Source organism: Stegastes partitus, unplaced genomic scaffold, assembly GCF_000690725.1.
Source record: "Stegastes partitus isolate 25-593 unplaced genomic scaffold, Stegastes_partitus-1.0.2 Scaffold16, whole genome shotgun sequence".
In the NCBI taxonomy this organism is placed as follows: Eukaryota; Metazoa; Chordata; class Actinopteri; family Pomacentridae; genus Stegastes; species Stegastes partitus.
In genome coordinates, this window is record NW_007577747.1 from 665488 (window position 1) to 690077 (window position 24590).

General features: G+C 40.8%; 2 protein-coding genes across 2 annotated transcripts; one reads left to right on the forward strand and one right to left on the reverse strand.

Moving 5' to 3' along the window:
- The first annotated feature begins 1061 nt into the window (after positions 1 to 1061).
- On the forward strand, positions 1062 to 8832 carry fgf2 (fibroblast growth factor 2). Its single transcript, XM_008291089.1, has 3 exons — positions 1062 to 1585; positions 4565 to 4668; positions 7780 to 8832. Exons 1-3 carry the CDS (start codon positions 1408 to 1410, stop codon positions 7963 to 7965), a joined length of 468 nt encoding a protein of 155 aa, XP_008289311.1. The 5' UTR covers positions 1062 to 1407; the 3' UTR covers positions 7966 to 8832.
- On the reverse strand, positions 8390 to 24214 carry nudt6 (nudix (nucleoside diphosphate linked moiety X)-type motif 6). Its single transcript, XM_008291078.1, has 5 exons — positions 23962 to 24214; positions 22153 to 22356; positions 14871 to 14926; positions 10715 to 10769; positions 8390 to 9529 (listed from the first exon to the last, which is right to left on the reverse strand). Exons 1-5 carry the CDS (start codon positions 24212 to 24214, stop codon positions 9147 to 9149), a joined length of 951 nt encoding a protein of 316 aa, XP_008289300.1. The 3' UTR covers positions 8390 to 9146.
- Positions 24215 to 24590: the final 376 nt, after the last annotated feature.

Consider the following 24590-nt stretch of genomic DNA (forward strand, 5'->3'; position numbering starts at 1 on the left):
TTAGATTGTAAATGAGTTTTTTTTATACCTCAGTGTACTCTGACTTTAAATAAAGCTTGAATGACTGAATGAAAACTTCATCTTTTGCATATTTCATACATTAACAATGTGCTCTCTCTCATATCAGTCGGAGGTCCTGGTAAGGAAGACAGGCCAACACAAATACTGTGGTGCAGTGACCTTGTTGGCTTACAAAGCTCTGTCTAACCCAGAGAGACTGACACCCAGTTTCTTCCTCTGTTGTGAGCCATATGAGACATACCTATAACAGTGAATAGCTCTGGGTGACACTTTCTTTTTGTGAATTCACTTTTTGTAGTTTTCTCTCTTTGGTTGAACTCCTCAAAGCGTCATTCTAGTGGCCTGGATGGATGTCAGCTCTTTGTGGGGGTCATCAGCTTGACATCAACCAAGAGCACAGCTGGCCTGATCCAGCTGCAAGTTTCAGATGTGGTAACACTTGCCCAGAAGCCCAGACCAGCGTGTGCCTATTTTGACAAATGCATGGCCTTGTTGGTCCAAAAATCAAAAAAGAAGCGAATGCATGAATAACTCCCATCACTGAGCCTCCTTTCAGCTGAGAATGGCAATTAACATGGTTCACTCAGGATGCTTGCTTTTTCATCTGCTGGCGTTTCTGCTTCACATTGTCGTGTTTCACCTATGAATAGCACCGAGTGATTCACTAGCAAGCTGCTCTCTCTCTATGTTCCCCTTTCTTTGCTCTTGAACAGACTGGCTGAATGAAAACAGTCTCTGTTCACATGGCTGCTGCTGCTCTTGGCCCTCCGAAAGGTCTCAGAGACGCAGTCCAAAGTTGCACGTCCCCCTTCCGTGCCCTCCTCTCCGCTCCTGACTTCTGCTGGGTTGGCTGGTTAAATCAGTGAGCATTAGTGGGCGTGAGCATGTGTGTGTGTGTGTGTGTGCTAGTGCTCCTAGGGCGCATGCGAACTGAGGCCCAAAGGGGAAAGCCTTCCACATCAAGATCTAAGCCAGCTGCCCTGCTTTAAACACTTCACTGCAAGAAGAGCAGAGGAGAGCGGGAACCTGCATGCATCCCCCCCTACCAGTGTGCTCAAAGTACACTGGCGAGGCAGCTGCCGACTCTACAAACAGCAAACGGGCAGCTACGAATGGTAGGTTTTGGCGTTTGCTCTTAGTCAGGAGCCCGTAGGAGTCTCTCTGCCTCAGGTTCTCAGGACTCAAAGGGCACTTGGTGCCCTGAGAGGGGGCTGTTGAAGCAAACCAACCTCTGGGGTTAAGTAAAATCAGTTTGTGTGAAGGTCTGTGGAGGAGGGGAGGAGGGAACAGGCAGCAGTTAGTGGGAGGTGGGAGGCCACGGTGGGGCTCCTGCTCTTCTCAAGAAGGAGACGAAGCAGTTGCCAGGAAGCTGGGAAAGAGGAGGAGATGGCCACTGGAGAAATCACAACACTTCCCTCTACACCTGAAGACGGCGGCAGCGGCGGATTTCCTCCTGGGAGCTTCAAGGACCCCAAAAGGTTGTACTGTAAAAACGGTGGCTTCTTCTTGAGGATAAAGTCTGATGGGGGAGTGGACGGAATCCGGGAGAAAAACGACCCCCACAGTAAGTACTTTCAGTCTTCTTGCTTTGCAGAGCACACAAAGCTTCTTTATGTTTTTTTTAATATGCAACAGGGAAGCAAGAGTGAAGTAAAAAAAACACATCATGGAGGAACGATGTGAATTTTCCAGCTTACTGAGGTTTATGCTCCACTTATTAACACGAAGACCAAAATGTGTGTAGGTTTACGTCTGGAAAGTATAACAGCTCTGGTTCTACCTCAGATTTTCTTCAATCAATGGGAACTTTGATGGAATATGCATAATGTTTTTAGTAAATGTAGATCACCATGCTGAGTCACAGCCACTCACACTGCTCACTGTGTGGTTTACGTCACACAGGGCTGCATAACAACGAGTTAAAAGCCAGAATTAGGGAGTTCCTGATTTAAAGGTCATCGTCGGTCTTTTGGGGCTCATAGAAGGTTCACATTACAAATGATAAAACACTCGAACCACCACGATATTCACTGAGAAAGTAGCTGTAGACCTGTCTCTGTCCACATTGAACTTAGTGGAAACATTAACATGCTGCTTTGGAATGGACAACTGTGATACCCCTCAGTGCCTCGGTGTCACTGATTACTTTAAAGTGTGTGTCCTATGTTTCATCAGTAAGTAGGAGGGGAGAGGAAGGGGGCATGAAATTGGGATTTTTTTCCTTGGAAAACACATGTTTGGAAGTGTATTGCCCAAGATACAGTACGGTGTAACATTTCAAGGTATGTGTGTCCAAACAAATGCCCGATGGAGGCAGTTCAAGGAGCTATTTTTAGAATAATTAAGCTGTGAAATATCCTGAAAGATTAGTCTTGTACAGATGATGTGAATAAATTACACATTTAGTTTGTTGTGGATATCAAAGAGGCCTTACTTTTGGTTCCAAAGAAACCTATCCATAGTGAGTCATAAAACAGTATTAATCATTCAGATTTTAACCAAAATACTTTCTTACAGCTATTATAACCTGAGCTCTGCTTCATCAATGGTCCTTTTGTTAAGGCTACCACAGACGTGCCAGCTTTTACACACATACCTGCCAGTTAGAACTGGAAATGTTAGTGAAAAATGTTACCCAGTATGTCCAGGCTTTCTCAGGTGGGGTTTTTGTGCCAATATCGATGGACCTCCATCACATTTGTGTTCTCTGTAATGCAGTTCCAATCCCAAAACTTCCCACTGGTGCCCATGAGCAGTGCCACAAATACTTGCCCTGACTCCATTCACTCTGGGACAGATACCGATAAGAGCCTCTGGAACAAACCCTAACCAGAGATTAGCTTTGCTGTATTCACCAAAGCTGTGGGGCATAATATACCAAGTGATCATCCAACACACCACAGCACACTCAGACCAACTATAAGTTTATTTTTTCAGGGAAGAACACCTCTTTGATCTGTGACTTGAATCTCCCAGGCAGCCAGCTTAACTACAGACAGATGCAACGTCTTTCCAAGGTCTTAATGTGGAGTAATTCTGGACAGATCCCCTAAATTACCTTACGGGGCCTCTGCTTCCTTTATCGTGGTTTGGCTTCATGCAAAGTATGCTCTGCTGGCGAGCAGCAGCGTCTCTAATGTGGAGAGGATTTTGATGCATCTTTGAGGAGGCCATCACACAGCCAGCAGGTACTCTGTGTAATGCATTGCTACTGTTTGCTGGCCGATGTGATTTAAGTTATTGTTAACGCTGGTGTTTCATTCAGTTACTGGCAATAAAATGCAGCTAATGTTGGAGAAAATATGGACGAAACCGCATCAACAAATTTGTTGTTGCCGGCAGTCGAACGAACATGAGCTGATATTTGTTTGGTTACACACAAACACAAAACATGCTAATTGCAGCAGCATTTACTGATGTGTTTTCACCGGTTTTAATCTTTGCCTGGATTTTTCTCTACAGCATGAGATAAAATGTGAAAGTGGGCCACACTATCATTTGACTAACTGTGCAGCTCACTTCCTGGACCTTTTAGTCTCTTTTGTTGCTCACTGCTGTTCGTAGAGAAATCCAAAGTGTGCAATGTTGCATGATTTGGGGTTTGATTTTGTATCTGAGCTACAAACATGAATCCATCAGTTGTCATCTATTAAATGAATTGGAAACTATTTTCTTAATCGATTGATTTACTGATTACATTTTTTTTTAAAAGAAGTTTTACATTTTTTTTTAAAAGAAGTTCCTACATTTCTCTTTGGGTTGTGGACAAAACCATTCTTGAGGACATTATCTTGAGCTTTGGGAAACACTGATGGACACATTCCACCATTTTCTTGATGTTTATAGACCAAACAACTGTTCGATTTATCGATAAAATAACCAACAGATGAATCGACAGTAAAAGCAGTTGTTGCAGCCCCGTGTCCAGACTGACATAGAAACAAAAACTGGATGTGTCACCATACAGCTTGGTTTAGTTCTCGGCACTACAGTGTTGTTTTCATCAATGGCACGCTGCTCTATTTGGCAAACATGCTCTGAAAAATCTACCAACCCGCCTACAAATGAAGTTGGCAGCATTGAAGTTAGGACACTGACACTTCTGCTAGCTGAAGATTTATTTCAGACAAACCTGGATGTATGAATACACATTTTTACAGGATGTGTTAGTGGATATGTTAAGACAGTATAAGCCTGTGACCGTGGTGTGGACGCTGTATCTCTCTGCTTGTTTGTGAGGTGTCGCCCCCTAGTGGCCGGAAATTGGTGAACGCAGCGTTAACCACCAGTAAATGAATTATTTAAACTCTGATTTGTACAATGAAACAAATTGATTTTCCTTTCAGTTCTGTCTCGCTCGTCACCGTGATAGTTTAAATGTTGAAATGCACGGAGCACTTTCTTGAGATTTGTCCATCTAGCTGCTGGCTCTGCTGTGTCCAGGGATAGTGTTTGTCTACTCTTTCTGTTTGATTAAACATCTCTCAAATTACAAATGCTTTGTCTTTACTCGTTTCAAATGAACTTTTGTCTTCATCCTCAGTAAAACTTCAACTCCAGGCGACCTCAGTGGGGGAGGTGGTCATCAAAGGAGTTTGCGCTAACCGATATCTGGCAATGAACAGAGACGGACGACTGTTTGGAGCGGTAAGTGACTTGGATCGTTGTCTTTCCATTCAGGAAAGTTGTTTTGCTGCTGTTCTGTAAACGTCTGTGAAGTAGCATATTAAAATATGTAACATCTAAAATATATACACACTATATTAGTGGGCTGAGAAAGTTCTCATTGTTCTGCACTAAAAAAAGACTGGATTTACCTCACAGTTCTGCCACAAGCAGCATTTAGGCTGCAGTGTTTTGGAAACCAAATATTTACCAGCACCCTGACAAGAAATCCTCTCTGACTAAAACTAATTAGGTCGACACCTCCCTGACTGGACTTGTCAGAACATTCTCACTCAAACAAGAGACTCCACTTAGACAGATCCGTGTCAAAATGAATACTGTCAACATCTTGGCCACATGTGTTGTAATTAACAAGCAGTGTAAACTTAAAGCACATGGATGGGCAACAGCAAAAAACTATTATGTTTCCACACATCTCCTTGTGAGGCGTCTCTTCAGCCACGTGTCTTCCTTTTGTTTCTCGAGTATCGTCTTCTGCTGCCTCAGCAACAAAGTCAAGACTCTCGTCATGTGATTTGGATTATTAACCCCAAAGCTGTTGGCTTGACAACTTGGGGTTTGATTTTGTACATAGAAACAAAAACTGAATGGGGGACGATGCAACTCATTTCTCAAATATAAACGACAGCGCAAACAGGTTAAATAAGTGTCTTAAAATTTAGACCCATGAGGATGCTTACTGAGACAGAACAGGAACTCTGCAGGAGACAGGAGGCTGGCAGTGGACCAGATATTCCTCAATATATTTGCAGACTTTGCTTGTGTAATGTTTAGGATCTCCAGGGACGACCCGACAGTCTGCCTGAGGGAGGTCTGACAGACAACAGACAGTTTGTTGTCTAATTATGGTCATTTTGAATTTGTAAGTGACAGTTTGTTAAACTGCGGGATATTAGAGATAATAGAGAGTTGAAAAAAAACTATGAGGAAAATAAATAAGATAAGAGAAAATCATTTTCAACCTCTTGCAAAAGCTTCATTAGAGCCATTATGGCTGCTACTTATCAAGTGTGTAGATCCACATATGGAAGACTGAAGAGATCTTAGTAGTAATATTATTTTTTAATTCAAAATAAGAACATCTGCAATGTTTTTATATCTAAACGCTAACAGATTATCTAACTTATCTATAGACAAAATAACTGTGTACTAGTTGCTGTTTTTAGTAGATAAAAGATCCAAAGTTTCCCATGTGCAAATATAAAAAAAGAGATCTCCATTAACTTATATAGGTCAGGATATTCAGCCTTTTGTATTCAACACTGTGCACTATCACATATGAAACTGATCTGAGAGGATTTCCTGAACGTTTATGTGAATTAGTCCACTCCAGCTTGGCACCAGGGCCGGCCTGCTGCCGCAGTGTTGTTGCTCACAGTGGAAGTGTGAAGTGCCGCCGACTGATGTGGTTTGGTGGTTGCGAAAGGCTCGTCTAAAGTCCGTGTAATTGGCACGAAGCATTTCCTCCTAATGAGAAGCTACAGCAGCGAGGTGCCACCCAAGGCGTCGCTCTGCTCTGCTTCCACTCGTGTGTAGAGAATCTTAAAAAAAAAAAAAACCCACAACATCAATTCTCTCCAGACGACCATTTGTTACCAAAAGAAAAGTTAGCACACTGACGGATATTAGGATTATAATTTGTCGTTTGTTTGATGTTATTTACTCTAATTTAGCGCTTTAGCTGGGAAGGTGTCAAGTCTGGTCTTGCATGGGGATACAATTCGATAACAGAGGTACTAGATCCTGATGGATATATTTTGGTTTGCAAGACTGACAAATGTTGACCACATGCACATCCATCCATTATCTATACACCGCTTAATCCTCACTAGGGTCTCGGGGGGACTGGAGTCTATCCCAGCTGACTCAGGGCGAAGGCAGGGGACATCCTGGACAGGTCGACATGCACATAAACTTGATTTAGATTTTAGATTTTTTGGGGTAAGAATTGTACAATTTTGGACACATTATTCATACCTATCTAAAACATATAGGTCATATTTTTAGTGAAATAAAAATGGAACTTCCCTGACATCTTAATAACTGAAGTACTGAGTTCAGTCAATCATGCTTGACATCATTTTGTACATCCTACTGGTGAGTCTTCCAGCAACACACACCACACACAAACAGCTCCAGTTGTAGCTTCTCAGTACCGAAGCAGGAATATTGTTTGTTCAAAGCTTTTGCAAAACAAATTAAACAGAGTAGGCTGGGTGGTTGTTGCAGCTGAAAGAAAACGTCTTGTGACTAATAGCTTCATTGCTGCGCAGCCACAGTCAACCAAAAGCAGAAACTAAAACAAAAGCCTCTTGTTGGGCAGGGTGTAGGGCAGTTAACGCCCACCGAGAGTGAAGATTTTGGCCAGACGTTCAGTAATTAATGTTTTCTGTACAGGACAGAGTTAAAGAGAGGGGTTTGTCTGAGCACTAAAAATAGATGCTCGACATCATGACGACACATATCGTTTAGTCTGCCCCGTTCAAAATCGTATTGTGAGATTCCTGGTAAGTTTGTCTTTAATGGGCATTCTGATTTGTTTATTAAACTTCAATCAGAAATCAGTGACGCTGAGCTGAGGCAATAATACATCGTAATTATGTACCTGGCAAGGTTTGGTTGGCTGAAACACAGAGCAGGAGTTCCTCAAAAAAACAACTGTCTTCTATAAACAAAGGTAAATATCATTTTGCCATGGGGTGTTTTATGTGGTCATTTAATGTCTTAAAATCACAGCTTTACAAAAGTTTTCCAAGAGTCTGTGTTGAAGAAATTCAACCAAAACTGATCCAAACAAAATGCCACTGCAAGGTACACGTGTCCCTTATGTTGACTTTATACTAAAATCAGGTAGAAAAGCAGAGAGGATTAGAACACACAGGCTGAATGACACAATAACACAGATGAGCTTCACAGTTACATGTCCTTGATTTGAGCTGATCTGATTATTGGGCCGTCAGATGCTTCACATTTCACTCTCCCACACTTTTCCTCATCCAGTGTCACAGTATAAACCAGTTCACTGAACGTCAAAAATAAATACGAGTTACCCTTCTGTGTGTTTGTCTGCAGAGACGAGCGACGGATGAATGCTACTTCTTGGAGCGGCTCGAGAGCAACAACTACAACACCTACCGCTCCAGGAAGTACCCAAATATGTACGTGGCGCTGAAGCGGACTGGCCAGTACAAGTCTGGAAGCAAAACTGGACCGGGTCAGAAGGCCATTCTGTTTCTTCCCATGTCTGCCAAGTGCTAATGTGGGAGCCGACGGAGAGATACTGAAGTCTTAGTGGAAACGACGAAGGAGAAGATGTGACGGCAATGAAGACAGCGTTCCATCAACATTGCCCAAAATAGCTGTGATGCTCGACTGTTATATCCTAACAGTTCCTTTTGTTTTTTTTTCATCCTGAACACGTCTGCTATTATTCAGCTTTACTTTGAAACAGTGCCACGCATTGATACCTGGCTGTAAAACCAGAATTTTACTGTCAGCACTGCAGCACCTGGAGTCAGGTGAGCTGCTCAAGTGCACCTCAGTTGAATGGCAGCACAGCACAATTTCCTTCTTCTACCTACAGAGCCTCCCTCTCTGGTATTCACAGCAAAAGTCTGCTTTCTAACCTTTCATCTATAACAGTATAACCTGCAGTCCTAATTTAACTGCAGTGTCTTATTTCTTTTTTAAATAATGTGTAAAATATTGAAGTATTTAAGGATTCTGGATCTGGTATTTTAAAACGGCATTTGGCAAAACACAAACTAAGCACAGCAAACACACAAAATGTAAAAGCCAAGAGCTGCTTATACAGATTAAAAACAACTTTTTTTTTGACTATTCAGTATCAGATCAGAATCAGTAATACTTTATCGACCCCAGAGGGGAAATTGCTTAAGTTAGAGTTGCAACAGTTTTCACTCTTCAATTAGGCCCAGTTCAACAGTCAATGATTTTAACTGTATTTTTTTTAACTGGCTAGTGGGCTAACTTAGCAAGGCAGCCTGCACAATTGATAATATTATATTTATATACTAGCCGTAGCATTAGTTCTCTGAGGAGCTATTCAGCTAAAACTGGTGTTTAGCTAGCTATCAACATAAAAAGATCTGAACTCAACCGTGATCATGAGGTCATTTGTTCCCAGTCATTAATATAGAAGATTTTAGAACAGTACCTTTTTCAAAATCAGCTGCTTACAGTCCCTGTGGACACCAAAATGTGTTAAATAAACCGTTTAAAACTGCAGTAATTGCAAGTACCAAAGTGGTTGTAAAAAAAAAACAACAACCACAAAGTCAATATACTTGTAGTTCAAAACCTATTGCACCATAATTCCTCCACAGTAACAGTCCAGTCATAAATACACTTTAAATATGAGTAATACTGACAGCCATGTTTCAGCACAGCAAGTCATAACATGCTGATGTGACGGCTTCCTATGATTTTAACGCTGTAGGAAGCTGTCTGTGGTACAGCTGGTAAAACATCCCTGAGTACACGGCAGGAAGCTCCTCCATGGTGAGGTCCACCCTGTCGAAGCCGTGCTCCAGGCCGTGGAGCAGGAGTCTGGCTACGCGAGTGGTGATGGGTGTGGTGTCGTTGGTTTTGGCCAGCTCGCTGAGGTGCAGCCACTCGCAGCGCAGACACTCCTGAGTGCAGAAGTTGATCTCGTAGGTGAGCGGGCTCAGTCGGCAGATGATGTACATGTCCGACATGCCGAAGGCGCCGGGGTGGTTGTGCTGCTGCCGGATGCTGAGCAAAGATCTGAACTCGGAGCGAACGCCGGTTTCCTCAAACACTTCCCGAACAGCGGTGGCACCTGGGAAAGATTCATGTCACATTTATATGTGGAGGCATTTAAGAGATCCTGACAAAAAAAGGGAATATGTTAGTATTGCCTTGTCAGCATTACTTTGCAGACTGCTTTTTAGGATGTGAGGAAAAGGGAGAATACGTATATTTTTTTGTAAAGAAAAATATTTGACGCTGCTTTTTTGGGTTGGGTCTTGTATATAATTTTAAAGCTGCTTGAAAATCATTAAAAAGGTGAATTTGGAGAGAAAGAATTTGCATGAACATTTAAGTCCTAAATTATTCATACCGTACCAAATATAGATTCAGAGGGAATTTTTATCCGATCAGTAGGTTTCTTCTGGCGAGAAGAATTAACAAGACAGTAAGACGTCGTGTCAGAGACGGTAAAGACAGATTTACTTTAGTTTTTTCTTTCGTAAAGCATTTATTTCTCCATTTCTATGAAAAATTCCATGTCCAAAATGATTCACAGTGGACTCCTCCTTGGTCTGTGTCCACAGAGACCAGCCTTGTTTGGTGTCTGCTGGGGTGTCTCGTTAGCATGTTGGTAGCAGAAGTGCTCAGATTGAATAAGATGATTTTGGTGGTGATTCTTGGATTCATCTTGGCCTCTCTCACTTTCATTCTAACAATGATGTTTTGCACTGTGGCCGATGACACGTCAAAAACATGTGGATATGGTTTTATAGCCTTTGGCTGTCTTGTGAGCAACAACAAGACGAGCTGTTACGCCATGACTTGCAGCTGACTGCTAACTGAGTAGAAAACTGCATTGGCTGCTCTCAATTGTTAGTGTATTGGAACACAGTAGAACATGGTTGAAATTACTAGGACCATTTGGGATGGTATAGAATTTCGATTTTCTCAAAAATTTGTGATGTGGGTTAGGGGTATGAATAATTTTGGACATGACATTTTTAGTAAGAATGTAAAAAGAAATGAAAGGAGAACCAGTGTCTCGCTGTCTTTCGTCGCTTGTTTACGTTTTTTCCAGCCAGAAGAAACCTTTTGATTAAATATAAAAATAATTCATAAGGTGTGAATAATTTGGGGCTTAACAGCGTATCATGTGCCTTATTGTGTACAGTTCAAATGAATGTATATCGTCGTTAAGTATAATACTAAGCTCTTCAAGTGTTTTGCTAGATGTACTGTAACAGTTATTTGCTCTGTTGAGCGTGACACTCACCAATATTTTCTCCTGGATCAGACAAACCACCGGGGAACTTCCAAGCATTCTTCGTCTGAAATTCCAGAGCAAAGTTAAAAAAAATCGATTGTGACGAATGGCACTGCTGTAAATGTATCTGAGAGAAATATCAACACGTACGCTGCAACAACATCTGTTTGCTCTTGCATAACGATCAAACGTCACTCGTTTCTTAGGAAAAGGGGGATAAATGAATAGCTTCTTTTCTCTTTAAGTAAATGAGTCAGTCGTGGGGGGACGTGTTGTGTGTCTGAGTTAATAATTACACAGGAAGAGAAAAAATGCTTGAGGGTCTGATCTGAACATCCTTTCATTTTAGGCTTTAGATTTAGTGCCTCACTCTGGAGACTGTTGCTGCGGTGAAGTGTGTCTTCCAAAACTGTTTCACCACTTATCATTGATATTTAATAACAGTATGCTGCTGGTTAAGTTATGATGTCAGTGTGTGTGTGTGTATATATATTTTTTTAGTCACTTAAAGAATGTTGTATACCTTGCTTTGTTTTTTTTTTTGTTTTTTTTCCCCAGACAGAAATGCTATTTTATCTTAGAATTTTTGTTTTTGTTTGCTAATCCTCTTCTTTGTGAGGAACACAAATGCACTACAGCATTTATTTTCATGTATTGTCGACAGAATGCTATATTTTTGGAGCTAAAATGTGCTGGTAGAAAGAAATAAAAACTGATTTTGTGTAACTCAAATTGTTGTGGTTTTTCAGGGCAAAAAAAAAAAAACTCTCTTCCCCACAGGGGCTGTCGGAGCTCAGTGTAAAATAATGATCCCAAAACTTTCTGGAGGAATGCTGACCATACGCACAGTCTTCACAACAAAACTCCTGGGAAATGATGTGTGTATGTGTGGATGGACGATGGGTAAATTAAACACTCTGATCCATTACATCATTCAGCTCCCTGATGGATGAAATTACCTTCAGTCTACTGGCAATCTGTCAGTTGTCTTTTGTTGAGGGAGTTCATAACCCTTTGTGAGCTCTGAACTGGCTCAGCCTGTCAGAGACTCTCGACTGCCAAAGGGCCAGACTGTTATAAAGCACATTTCCAGTAAACAGCTCGATGGGAGGAGGAGGAGGAGGAGGAGGAGGAGGAGGAGAGGAAGAGATAAAACACTCCCCACACTTACAGGCCACTAACTGTTTCCCTCTGCTTCTGGACAAAAGCCATCGAGATACATTATATGCTTTCAAAATTCCTGGCTGGGACACATGTTAACATGCTGAGCCCAATTAAAGGCCAGCAAACACGGCCAATTAAATTCTGCCAGTTATAATGCAAACTGTATTTGTCATCTTTACTGGAACTGCTCAGATTATAGAGATTACAGAGATGATAGTGGATAAAGTAATATAGTGCAATATATATATATATCGCAGAAAAACAAAATGTTGCAAAGTGAAAAAATCAGAGGATATTCACCCGATGATTTGAATGAGTATTTGGAAATAATTAATAATTCTGCTTGATTGGGGTGATTTTGTAAAAGTACATATGCACAGAAAAAAAAGAAAAATGATAAAAAAGTTGAAGAAAGCCATTAGAAACCTTTCTCATGTCATGTGACACTGGCAAAGACATGTACAATAGTTTGTAGCTTTGGATGGCGTTCAGATCTGGCTTTGCACTTGTCACACAGAGCACTGTGGTGCTGATTGAAACAGTCAGACTAATTACTTGTGTTGCTTCATGTAGTGCAAGGCACTGTTTGTTTTTGTCAACATCATCATCTCTGCAGCTGAAACATTACCCTACAACTGATGTTGCATTTCTTTTTGCAACCAAACCTTTCATTGTTCCTCTCTAATTTTGCTGTGCACACGTGGAGCCTCCATGTCATCAAACTCCACGACTTGTGAGGTAAGTAAAGAAAAACAAAATAAAACAAAAAACACACACACAAAAAAAAAGTTTTTATAATTTAAAAATAATAATAATAATTAAGAAACCTTAAATATGACTAAATTATGTTCAATCAAATAGATTGTAGATTAGTCTTGGAAAATGAGAACATATTATGATGTATTTGAGAACACGCACGCACGCACCCGCACCCGCACCCACACACACACACACACACACACACACACACACACACTCTCTCAGATAAATCATATTCTATATACAGCGCTCTCCATAATTATTGGCACCCCTGGTTAAGATGTGTTCTTTAGCTTCTAGTAAATTCTGTTTTTTTCTAAATAATATAGGACAACAATGCATTTATTCAGTGGGAAAAAAAAATCCCACATTAAAAAATAATTCTTTTACATCAAATCCTTTGTGCCACAATTATTAGCACCCTTGATGTTCATACTTGTACAACCCCCTTTTGCCAACAATTCATTTGAGGTGAGTTGAAGGTTACGTTTTTCTACAATTTTCAGTGTGAGAGTATGCTTCTGCAATAAAAATTTAATTTATTTTAAGGCTTTTAACACATCTTAACCAGCCAATAATTACATACAGTGCTTAACAAATTTATTAGAGCACAACCCAATGTAAGGTTTACGCCACAGCTGCCCTAAATTAACAGATATAATTAATCTGATAATTACCAAAGTCATATTTTATGTTTCTGTAATGTTTAATACACCAGTATGTAGAAGCTCTTTAACCAAAGTCATATTTTTAATGCTAAAATATAAATACTATTGTTATCCATGAATTTTCAAATGTAGTGTTTTACAAAAAAAAAGAAAAAAAATAGGAAGGACATTATTATTTTCTTGATTAAGATGTCAAACTCTAGTTATTTACTTGCATTCCTGAACAGAAAAGTTAGTTTTAGTGGTTGAATCTTTTATGTCTTGCAAAATTGTAGTTCAGCAGAAACACCCTCTGGTCGCATTTCCACACAAAGTACCTGGAATTTTAGGTCAGAGGAATTGATTTAATTTTTTTTTTAATAACTAAAAGGTTTCTTTAGACTGTTGGTTGTCTGTTTCCAGTCCGGTCAAAACACCTACAAAGATGATGTCAGCTGACAAAATATACCCTACTCTGCCATCAGTTCTGCTGTTGTGTGCTGTGTTTTAGAACTTTATGTTGATGTTCTGAATCATAATGGACAGAATAAAATAAATGATATACAGCTGTAGACTTTTAAAAAATAGTGGCTGAAATAAAAGGATGCACTTTTTTTTGACCAGGAAAATCTAAACTAGCTACTGACAAACAAATCATTTTTGTACTACATTTTTGTGCTATGTGACTCTGCTGTTGCTGCCTTCTTTTTCTTCTTCTTCCTCTTCCTCCTCTTCTTCTTGCTGGGTGTACTGTCAGTCTTTAACCTGCACCAACACCCATATGATCCCTCTCTGTGTGTACAGAGCAGCTGAAATATTATCATCAAGGGTTCATGTGTGAACATTTGAAGTGCTCATAAAGTCAGTACTGGCATCATGTTGTGTCAAACGGCATGCACAAACTCTCTGATGTGACATTTATTTGCTTTTAGTTCAGGCAGCTTGTTTGAAAGGGCCTTTATTCATTGCCTCATTTAGATCCGTTTAAGTGAAAACGTAATTGGTTACCAAACTGCCGCGGCATGCTGCAATCACTTTTCTAAATTGGTGGCAATCTCATTTGGCCTGACTAAACATGCAAACAAAGCTGTGCAGTAAAGGTTTCAAAGGAGGCCTGTTGTAAGTCAACCTCCAAACAACGCGAGCACCACAGCAGCGCCCTGTGAGAGCAGACACACACACAGCCGTTTGAGAGCGTTCAGCTCATGTAAACACCGTGTTTGCTTGAGGTCAGTTGATGTTGTACGCAGCTATGTTAAGTGTGAGAGGAGCTGCAGGTCTGAGAGGTTTCCACCCACCTTTGGGTCAACAGAGGCAACGCACAAGGGACTAAATAAACCAAGCTAATCACTGACATTTTTTTAGCAGCGACATGGCAACTGATGCTTCACTGGTTCACTTATTAACCAGCGGTGTCCAGGAAAGAGCTGGTGACATTCCTTTCATTCCAGTCACTTCCCTTCCTCACACTGTTACAGCCTAAATATGCATACATTTACCGAAAGCAAAACAGAAAATATATATATATCAAAAAATGTAATTCGTGTTATGTATTGAATGCAACAGAGTTAATTGAGTTACTTGAAACAAAGTACCTTGTTTCTGTCTTGGACGACGAGGACTTTTCCACTGGACTCATCGACAACGGCACCTGGATGAAACAATCACACATTAATTTCAATCATTATGCAAGCGCTTGTGCATAGAAGTGGGTCCACATTTTGCACACAAGTACTTTTTGTAGGAACAATTCTAAGCGTTGGCAGTCGAGCTGAAAGTTAATTACTTGGCTGGAAATGACATTAAAAAAACCTGGAGGCGAGCCTCTATCAGATGACACAACAGCTGCCTTGTCTTTTTTATGTTTTGCTACACATCTCTGCTGCTTGAAGTTTATGTCGAGGAAATTCTGAGATTTGTTTCTAAAGATAACACATGGGGCGGCATGGTATGCAGTGATTAGCACTGTCGCCTCACAGCTGGAAGGTCCTGGGTTCAAATCTCAGCAGTTCTGACCGGGTTCTCCGGCTTCCTCCCACAGTCCAAAGACATGCTGAGTTTAATTAGTGACTCTAAACTGTCCATAGGTGTGAATGTGAGTGTGACATGAATCTACTACCGCTGATGAATGAATGAAATGAAATGAAATGAAAAATACTTTATTCATCCCAGAAGGGAAATTCAATTTTAATGATAGTTTGCTCGCTAGCTATACGTTCCTCCAGCAAATGCAACTTCCCTGTATGCCAGAATTTGCAAAAGAGCTCAGAATGATGAGCTGAAGAAGAGAAGCCCAGCACAGAGCGGCACTGATGGAGAGCTGAGGACCACCACCAGCAGCCACCTCTGCAGAGACCATTCTACACTGTAGCTTTGCACACTTCTGTCAAAAGCAACTTGTAAATTACCTGCTAGGCAATTGTTTAAACATCTGAAATGTGGCCTGGTTGTTCGTTTGAAAAACCCAGAAGACATATTTTTAGTACTGTTTAACATGGACTTCAAGATGTATGAAGTTGTACTTAGAACAGCCACATTAGTGCCAATGACACTGCTCGGCTTGGTGCTAATCGTTTGCTCGATTTGAGTAATTTAGTTTAGAGCCATGTGAGTGTTGCCATAAATAAAACTGTATCAAATTACCATTTGACATTAATCCTAAGGTGAGTTTACAAAAGCACGAGTGTTACAGTCACGGAGGTCCTGCACAGGGTGTCTGATGCACATCGACTCTACGGTGCCTGGATCCACATCGGACCCATCCAGGAGACAGCTCCCCCTGCTTCACAGAGACTCCAGTCAGACTGCAACTGTTTATGATTGTCTACATGTGCTTGCTTTCTATTTTCCTTTTCTAAATTCCATTTATACATCAGCGTCAACAAATTTATTTCCATTCCTTTTAGCAAATCAACAAAGCCAGACGGCGTCCAATCTGCATCCAGCTCTGGTTGAGAGGAGATTTAGTTGACATATATTACTGCGTCACAAGAGTGGGATTTTTTTTGCCTCTTGGCAGCTACAAAAACAGCTAGAAATGCAACACTGACATATTCTCACCCTTATGTTGATATGGCTAACTTGGTAGCAGAGCAACATTTGTGGATTTAAGTTTAATATTTAAGTTTAATATTTGCTCTCCTTTTAGTTGTTTTCTTCTTTAAACTCCTGAAGGAAACACCCGCCTCTTTGGTTACTAAATGCTCCACTATGTTCACCAGATAGTCACAAACTTGGTCAGCATTTTTATTAATATTAAACTTACATGGCACTGACAAAGGCAGCGCAGGCCAAAAAACAAAAAAAGATGCTAACACACTCCAGAGGGCTGATGGTGACTTGTTCTCTGTGGGATCTTTATACGAGCCACATCATTCAACTGTAATTAGTCGAGATTAATTGGTGAATTATTTATGAGAGCTGCTTTAACATCAGTACTACAAAAGTAATTATGGCCAAGCTTACCCTCCCAAACAAACTAAATATATACACAGCTGTAGTGTATCGTCACCACCCTCATTGTGACAGCTCAACTGTGAAGCCCTTGAATGAACAATTTTTTAAAAAGAAGGGGTTAAAAAAGAATGTTTATGTGGAAAAGCCAAATTCATTACTTTCTCGAGCTAAACAGGGTCTAAGTGACTCAGCTGTACTTGACAATGATGTAGACATCCCACTTCAACATTTTACTTCTTTTTTTTTTTTTCTCTTGTTGGAGCGGATTTGTTTTCAGCAGGTAGTGACTAAGAGAGGCAGCTATGTGCGGCTGCTGACAGCTCAGGGGGAGGAGGAAGAGGGAAAATGGGCCACTTTCTTTTCCGGTTGCTACGTCTGACCGACCAGGACGGGCCTCCTTAGATGAATGTCACAGATGTGTAAAGAGGGATGGGTCGTCTTAAAGGCTTGACTTGGACTTCCAAGTGGAAATTGATGTCATCCCCGATCCCTGTGCCATATGGCGCAGGAGGAGGCCTGGTTTCTGCGAAGGGAGGCTATCATTATGTAGCCTTCAGTCCAGGAAACAACATGCTCATGAGGAGCAAGAGAAAAAAAAAAAGAATTACAGTGTGAGACAGAAAGCCCAGAAGCAATCATCAGAGGCGGACTGTGAGCTCCGTAGTAAAAAACTGTTAATCGCTTGAGGTTGCAGTTCAACTGAGCCACAGAGAAGTTTGATGCATCTCCGTTATATTTGATTACGCTGCTTTTTGACTTGGGCTTATAGTAATTTCTACGATGTCGTCTTTATAGTACGAGGCCATTGCGGTTGTGACGTAGCCTGACCAGCTTTTACTGTCAATATGATGGAGCGTACGGTAACACAAGCGCCAATGTAAGGCGGGAGGATAAAAACAATGCTTACAGTTTCCATGAGTCACTACACGATGCATCCAACTTTAATACACTGCTAGTGAGTCACAATAATAACGCTCATTTGTGCATATATGAGCCAAAATGTATTTCCTCTACTGCTTAAGCCTGTTGAAAGAAAAAAAAAAAAGGCCAGCTTAGTCAACCTAGACAGCAGGAGGAACCTGCTCTGCTCGGGGTTTGAAAATGTAATTTGCCATATTTGCTCTGACCTCTATGTTTTTGTCGCGGTCCTGAGAAGCAGCCAGTGTGATGCTGAAATCCTCCTGTAATAAGCGGAATTTGTCACGGACACCTCGGCACATCAGCAGTTACCGTCTTAGTCATATGTATACATATAACTTGCCACTTCCTTTTTTTTTTCCTGTTTTCACATTTTAATCACCAACTGTAAATTAAAAGGAAAATGACTGTATTTTGCAAAAAACACATCTTATTGTCTTCGGCTTGGGTGAACATAAGTATTCAAAGCTACAGACCCAACTCGAACAGGGACAACGTTTATGGTTGTGTATAGTTGTGTTGTGAACAAAAGACGATCAAATGAGCCTTGCTGGGTTACTGCTAGGATTGCAACTAGCTTTCATTGTCAATTCATCTGCAGATTTTCTTTTCAATTCCAGTAGTTGTTTCATCTATAAAATGCCATAAAAAAGGTTCATCGGTGTTTGCCAAAGCCCAAGGTGATGTCTGAAAATCCCTTGTTTTCTCCACAATCTAAGAAATATTCAGTTTATTGTCATAGAAAAGGAAAGAAACCAGGAGATATTCAAATATAGGAACCGGAAACCACCAAATTTAGATTTTAATTTTCTTCAAAAATACTAAAACCACATAATTGATTATCAAAAAAGCTGGTGAATAAATAGATAGCTGCCGACTGATCGATTAATCAATGCACTTCTGCTCGCTACGGGTGTTTTTCCACTGCACCGTCCAGGACAGGCGGTGAGGCTGTAATGAAGCTCTGCTAACTCTACGATAAACAAACTGTGTTTTCTTGCTTCTTCTAAATAAAAAGGAAACGTGTAGTTTACATGAGCAGTCACTTAACAAAGCTGTGACATGACTGACGGTGATCCATTGACAGGAAAGTTAGGCTGATATCTGAGAGTTCAACAGAGACGGAGCAGGTTTCCTCATAGTCTTCAGCACAGATTCAGCTCTGCAGAAGGGCACAGGTTGGTCATGGATGCTTTTCCCAACATAGCAGGATCACAGATGCGCGGTGTGGCTTAATGTGGCTAAAGCGGGCCAACCCAGGCTAGTGGCTAAATCCTAGAAGCCAAGTTACAGATTTATTCTGGCAGCAGTTCTGCAGCGTGAAAGATTTCAACTCCTTGTTATTAAGCAGTCAAAACAGTGCAATAAGATTTGACCTCTAAACAACTGCTTTTGATATTTAGCTTTATGTTACAAAAGCCCAAACCTCTTTTGCTCCAAAGCAAATAATTCTACAATCAACAGTGTCAATGAGTACCTTTGTTTTTTTGTTTTTTTTAGGTGTACAGGATATAAACAAAAGTAAGCACCAAGTCGTGACAAACCGTATTTGCTGATTTAAATGTGACTCTGGCAGGACATCAGACAAACATTCAATCGGCAGTTTAATGAATGACTGCTTTTCAATCAGTGCTTCTTATTGGTTTATAGTGAGTGTGCTGTTTGCATTTTTGTGAAAAATAATCAAAAGCCAGGGACAGCACGTACACAAGCAAACGAGTATGTAAACATCGGTACTGTTTCAGACTCCTAACCTTTGTTTCATCATCAACTATCACTTTCGTCATGATGGGGACAATCTTGGCAACAAAAAGGGAGTTTCTGGGCCCAGTTCCTCACACGAAGATGCTCTGGACATGTTCTGACATGCTTCTAGTGCATCTACTGGTTGGTTAAGGCCTAAATCCTGCCCTCTGCTGGACATTCACAAAGTCAGCACCTCCTTCTGTTGTTTGTCCAACAGTCCAACAGACAAATAAGCTATACAGGATAGTGAACCACTCGTGTATGAGTTTACTCCAACTTTAGGTATTTTAAAATAATGCAAAAGTGGCAACAGAAAAAGTTTTACACTTCAACACAGCTTAAAATCATCTGTCAGACTTACGTAATCATTTCCGACACCTGAAGCACTGATTTGTATTAATACATAAATGATTTTCATCATTCATTTCACATTTTGCTTTTGATTTTACAGTAGAAACTCAATGCAAAGTCCAAATGCAGTACAAGGCTTTCAGTGTTATTCAATCAACCTGTGTTTTGATATCTTTAATGGTTTTAGCGCAGTCACAGTTTAAGTGTTTGAAAATCCAGATTATTTCTTCAGCTGGAGTGTGTAGATTTTAACCAGAAAATGTTTTTGAAAAAAGTGCAGTTAATTTTATCTCTTTCTCTCAGTTTCTCCTCTACATGACCAATTTGAGTCTCATTTCCACAGGACTTACTTTTTTTTTTCCATAAACCACCACAGAGTGCACCAACCAAAACTCTCACTGACTACCATTTTAATGGTCCAAAATCTGGGTGAAAATCACAGAGTCTCTCTAACATGCCACCAAATCTACACTGTAAACAGGAAGTATATAAAATACATCAGCTTGTCCAAAACAAGATTGTGCTTCACACATTGAGAGCATTTTTGAGGCACGAGTTACAGTTTTTGAGCTGTTTGAGGGGCTAATCCTTAGTCTGCCTGTCTGCTCCTCTCTGTAACCAGTGACTCCCAGTGATTGATGCTGAACTACACTTTCAAAATAAAAGCTCAAAGATTTTATAAGGTACTGACCAGGGTTCATGAAACATGCTGGCTTTTCAAAATAAAATGCACTTGCACGTTTGTATAGAGCAAAACATATTAACTGTCAAACACTGCACTTCCTCCAAACTTTTCTAGTATAGTTTGCTCTTCGTTTGTAAAACATGTCACTCTGATGCCAGCACACCTTCCATGTCTGTGATTGGTCATCTGGCACCAACTTCGCCTCCGAGAGAGGAAGGAGGGAGGCAGAGAGAGGTAAGAGAAAGTGGGGAGGCAGAGGATGCCACTGTTGTCCATCAGCTGAACACTGGCAGCCTTCGTCTCACTTGTTCAGTGTAACCAGCTCCAGCAGCCTCCCTGCTTCTTCTTCTTCCTCTTTCTTCTTTCAATTTCTTCTCTTTCATTTTTTTCTCCTCTGTCATCCTCCTGAACAAGCCAAAGAATCCCCTCTTCTCCTTTTCTGTATGAGAAGCTCCTGCAGCTTTAGATTCCTCTGCTCCGGGATCTTCTTCCCTTCCTCCTTCTCATTTTTTCATTCGAGTATATTCCTCCTCCATCACCTTATGGTTGTTCTCAATTGATCCTCATTCTTTGCCTCCAGTTCCTTCTTCTGCTCCTGGGAGTCCTTGTTTGTCTTTTCCAGTTCTTTCTTAACATCCTGGAGGTTTTTGTTCTTTGCCTCCATTTCATCCTTCTACTGATGGAGATCCTCTTTTCTAGATCTTTTTTTCACCTCCTGGAGGTCATTGTTCTTCTTCTCCAGCTCTCTTTTATTTTGAAGGTCTTTCTTTGTTGCCTCCATTTCTATTTTCTGTTCCTCTAGTTTCTGATTCTTGTCCTCTATTACTTTGCCTCAGTTTTTCCTTCAGTTTTATGAATGCCTCCTTCATGTATAGCTCGACAGCTTCATGCTCTTTGAGAACTTTTCTTTCCTCTTCCATTCTTTGGTTCTCTTCCCTGAGTTTTGTAAACTTTTCATCCAGAACCTTCTTATAGGCCTTGAGATCTTCCTTGCCACCTTGCAGTTTTTTCCTCTCTCGTTCCATCATCTTTCTCTCAGCGGCTTCCTTTCTGTGCTTCCCATCCTGCCCTGTCTTGTTCTTTTCCTTTTCTTTTATCTTATCCCCTCGTTTGTTATTCCTCTTCAGCAGTTTTTTCTTTTCACCTTGCAGTTCTTTAACCTCGTTCACCATCTTTTATTTCTCCCCTTTAAGAGCTTCGACTGTTAAATGTTCCGTTTAATGTTCTGAACGTACGTTTTTCATATCCATTGTTTGCTTATTTGTTTTTATGTCGTGGAGCAAAGATTTTTGCTGTAAATATATGTTATGTACTGTATGTAAGACTCATGGATTATACCATGCTGTATAATATGGAGGATACGGATAATAATCAATAATGAAAGTAAATATTATTTAATTACTACGGGCCCTGGCTGAAGCATAAAGGCCATGGGGTGGTTGTTTAGTGCTGGTCATCAAATTCAAGTTACTACCAGCTACAACTTACATGTGTTTTGCAGCACATATAACTCAGTTCTCTCTTACTATACAACCACACTGGTTTGACAATATTATCTTAACTTAAGGTCCACCTTATTGCTTTCTTGTAGTGCTTTTAACTTCATCTAGTTTATTTTAGTTCCATGACCACTGTGCAAACCCTGTCCGCTTATAAAGACCCTGAGATGCAGCTAAAGTGCAACAAAGAAGAATGAACTTCTAGCATAAAAAAACCTCTACCTGCCACTCCAATTTGGTGAGTTGCAAAACCCGGCAGTCTGCTTTCGTCCTCTCCCAGCCACAGAGCCAGCACAGCGTGGTCGTTTTTGGCGTGATGGAAGGTGAAGCCGTGAGCCGAGGCGGCTGCAGCGCATCGACTCAGTGAGATGGGGACTCGAAGCCACACCGCAACCTTCCCCTCTGCTTTCCACTGGACTAAAGAATCTGAGGAGCGAAGACGTCAGATGTCAAAAGGACACACAAACTTTTTAAACTAATTTTTTTCCTTCAAGTCTTTGTCTTTTCAACAATAAACTGCACAAAGAAACAGGAAACATGGCTAAGATATTTCATAATTACAAGTGAAAGGCTTTACAAGACATGTCCTCTCAATTGGATTCTAAAGAGAGATGAGACAGTTAAAAAGATAAAAGAGCATGACAAAGAGCAGACACAGTCGGGTGGAAGTGGGCTTGATGCGATTTTAAATGTGGAAGGTTGATGCTGTGAATCCTGAAGCTACTGGAAATATACACAAAGAAATAATAAATCAGAAACACTTTAAATTGCTCATTGAGTGTCGTCATTTTGCCTTGAAGTAAATTATTAACAGCTGCTAAATGGAACTGTACATTTCTAGAAACAATTGTCCTAAGTGGGATAAATAAGCAAATTGGTTTATATTAAAATATAGATAGGTGAGTTATGGTGGTTAAAGGTATCATCACTGATCTTGAAACACATCTAAAGTCTGATCGACACGTTTGATTTAACACTACTGTTCCCAAAGTACAACGGTACTTCAAAACTTCTCTACTTCACTGAAAAATATCACTGGAAAAAGATTGTTCTTTTTCAACATAGTCTCCTCTAACTTAAGTGCACTTGGTCCACCGATCTTCAAGCTTTGCTATCCCTTCACGAAAGAAGGTCACATCTTGAGTCTCCAGATACTCCTCATCAACACTCTGAACATGGCAGGCATGCACATGGGATTTCAGTTTGGGAAACAGAAGTGAGACGGAAACAGGCAACACTTAAAAGCCTGTTTCTGCCACCTGTAATGTGACGGACTCACTGTCGTGGAGCAACAACCTGCAACTCAGCACTTTCCTCTTCTTTTTTCTCTTATTACTTTGAACATTTGGGTCACTGATATCAGGCTTTATAGTATACAGTTATGCCCCAAAATGGGAGTTCTGCTCCTAGTTCCCGGGGGAGGCACAGAACTTATTGAAGCACTGTTGTAATTGTAACAGAGAGCTGGCATGTGCAGTCACACCTTGTTGCTGCAATTAAAACTAAACGCTCTTGGATTTAAGGTGACAAGCGCCCATATGTGACACCATCCACTCTATTACTGCGGACTCCAGACTATCAGGCAGGTGATTTCTTGTCCAATTTTGTGACGTCCACAAACTTGATGAAAGTGTTACTACACATTTCATCTGTAACCGTTCTAATTTTCAATCCTTAAAACATTTCTATGAGCTTCTACAAAAACTTTTACATTTTTTTAAATTTTTTTTTTTAAAGTGAACTATTTTAATTTTACAAAATATGCAAACTAGTAATATTTTTTTCCAGGTGACATTAATTCAAAACTTTAAATTGTATTCTATATTTATTTTGATATTTCAATTACGTGTGCATTTAAATCTACCTAAATAATAATGTTGATATTTTGCTTTCTTACTGTGCTGTTGACAGTGACAGTCCGTGTTTGACGCAGGTTAATGATTTATGAGTAGTTTAGAAAACAGGACCTGTCCTTGCGCCTCTGCTCACACACACACAGCAGCAGCAGCGGGCTGTAACACCACCACCAACCTCCCAGTAAAGCGCTGAACGAACTCTCGCTGACGTCCGCCGGCAGTCCGGTGTCCGCCAGGTTCACCGTCACTCCGCCGAACCGGTCCACTTTCCCCGTTAAAGCGCCGCTGCCCTGCACGCGCTGCAGCTGGGGACAGGTGACGGCGCGCGAGAACGCACGGGCAGCGGTGCGCGCGGGACAACACACTTTGCTGCAAAAGCTTCCTCTCACGAGCGGCGACAGTCTGGACGCGAAGGCACAACCGGCCATGTTACCGAAACACCACAAACAACCTTCTTTTTTTTTAAAAAAAAAACGGAGAATGAGTTCAGTTTGCAGCCGGCATGTGTCCGCTGTTCTGTACAGTTACGTAAACGTCCGCCTGGAAGTTGTATAAATACCGTAATGATCCGGTAAAGCGGCCCGAAGAGTAGCTAGCCACAGAGATGTTAGCTCCGGAGAGGCACTGTAACAAACTCCCACAACATATCTGCCAATTTAGCTAGTTTACAATTTCGTGGCAATTCCCTAGGATTGTCGTTGCTAATAAATAATCGCTAAGGCATGATGTTAATTTCGGCTGTCAATTTCTGCCGGTTAATGCACTTAAATGAACAAAATATAACGTGTTACGCTGGGCTAACAC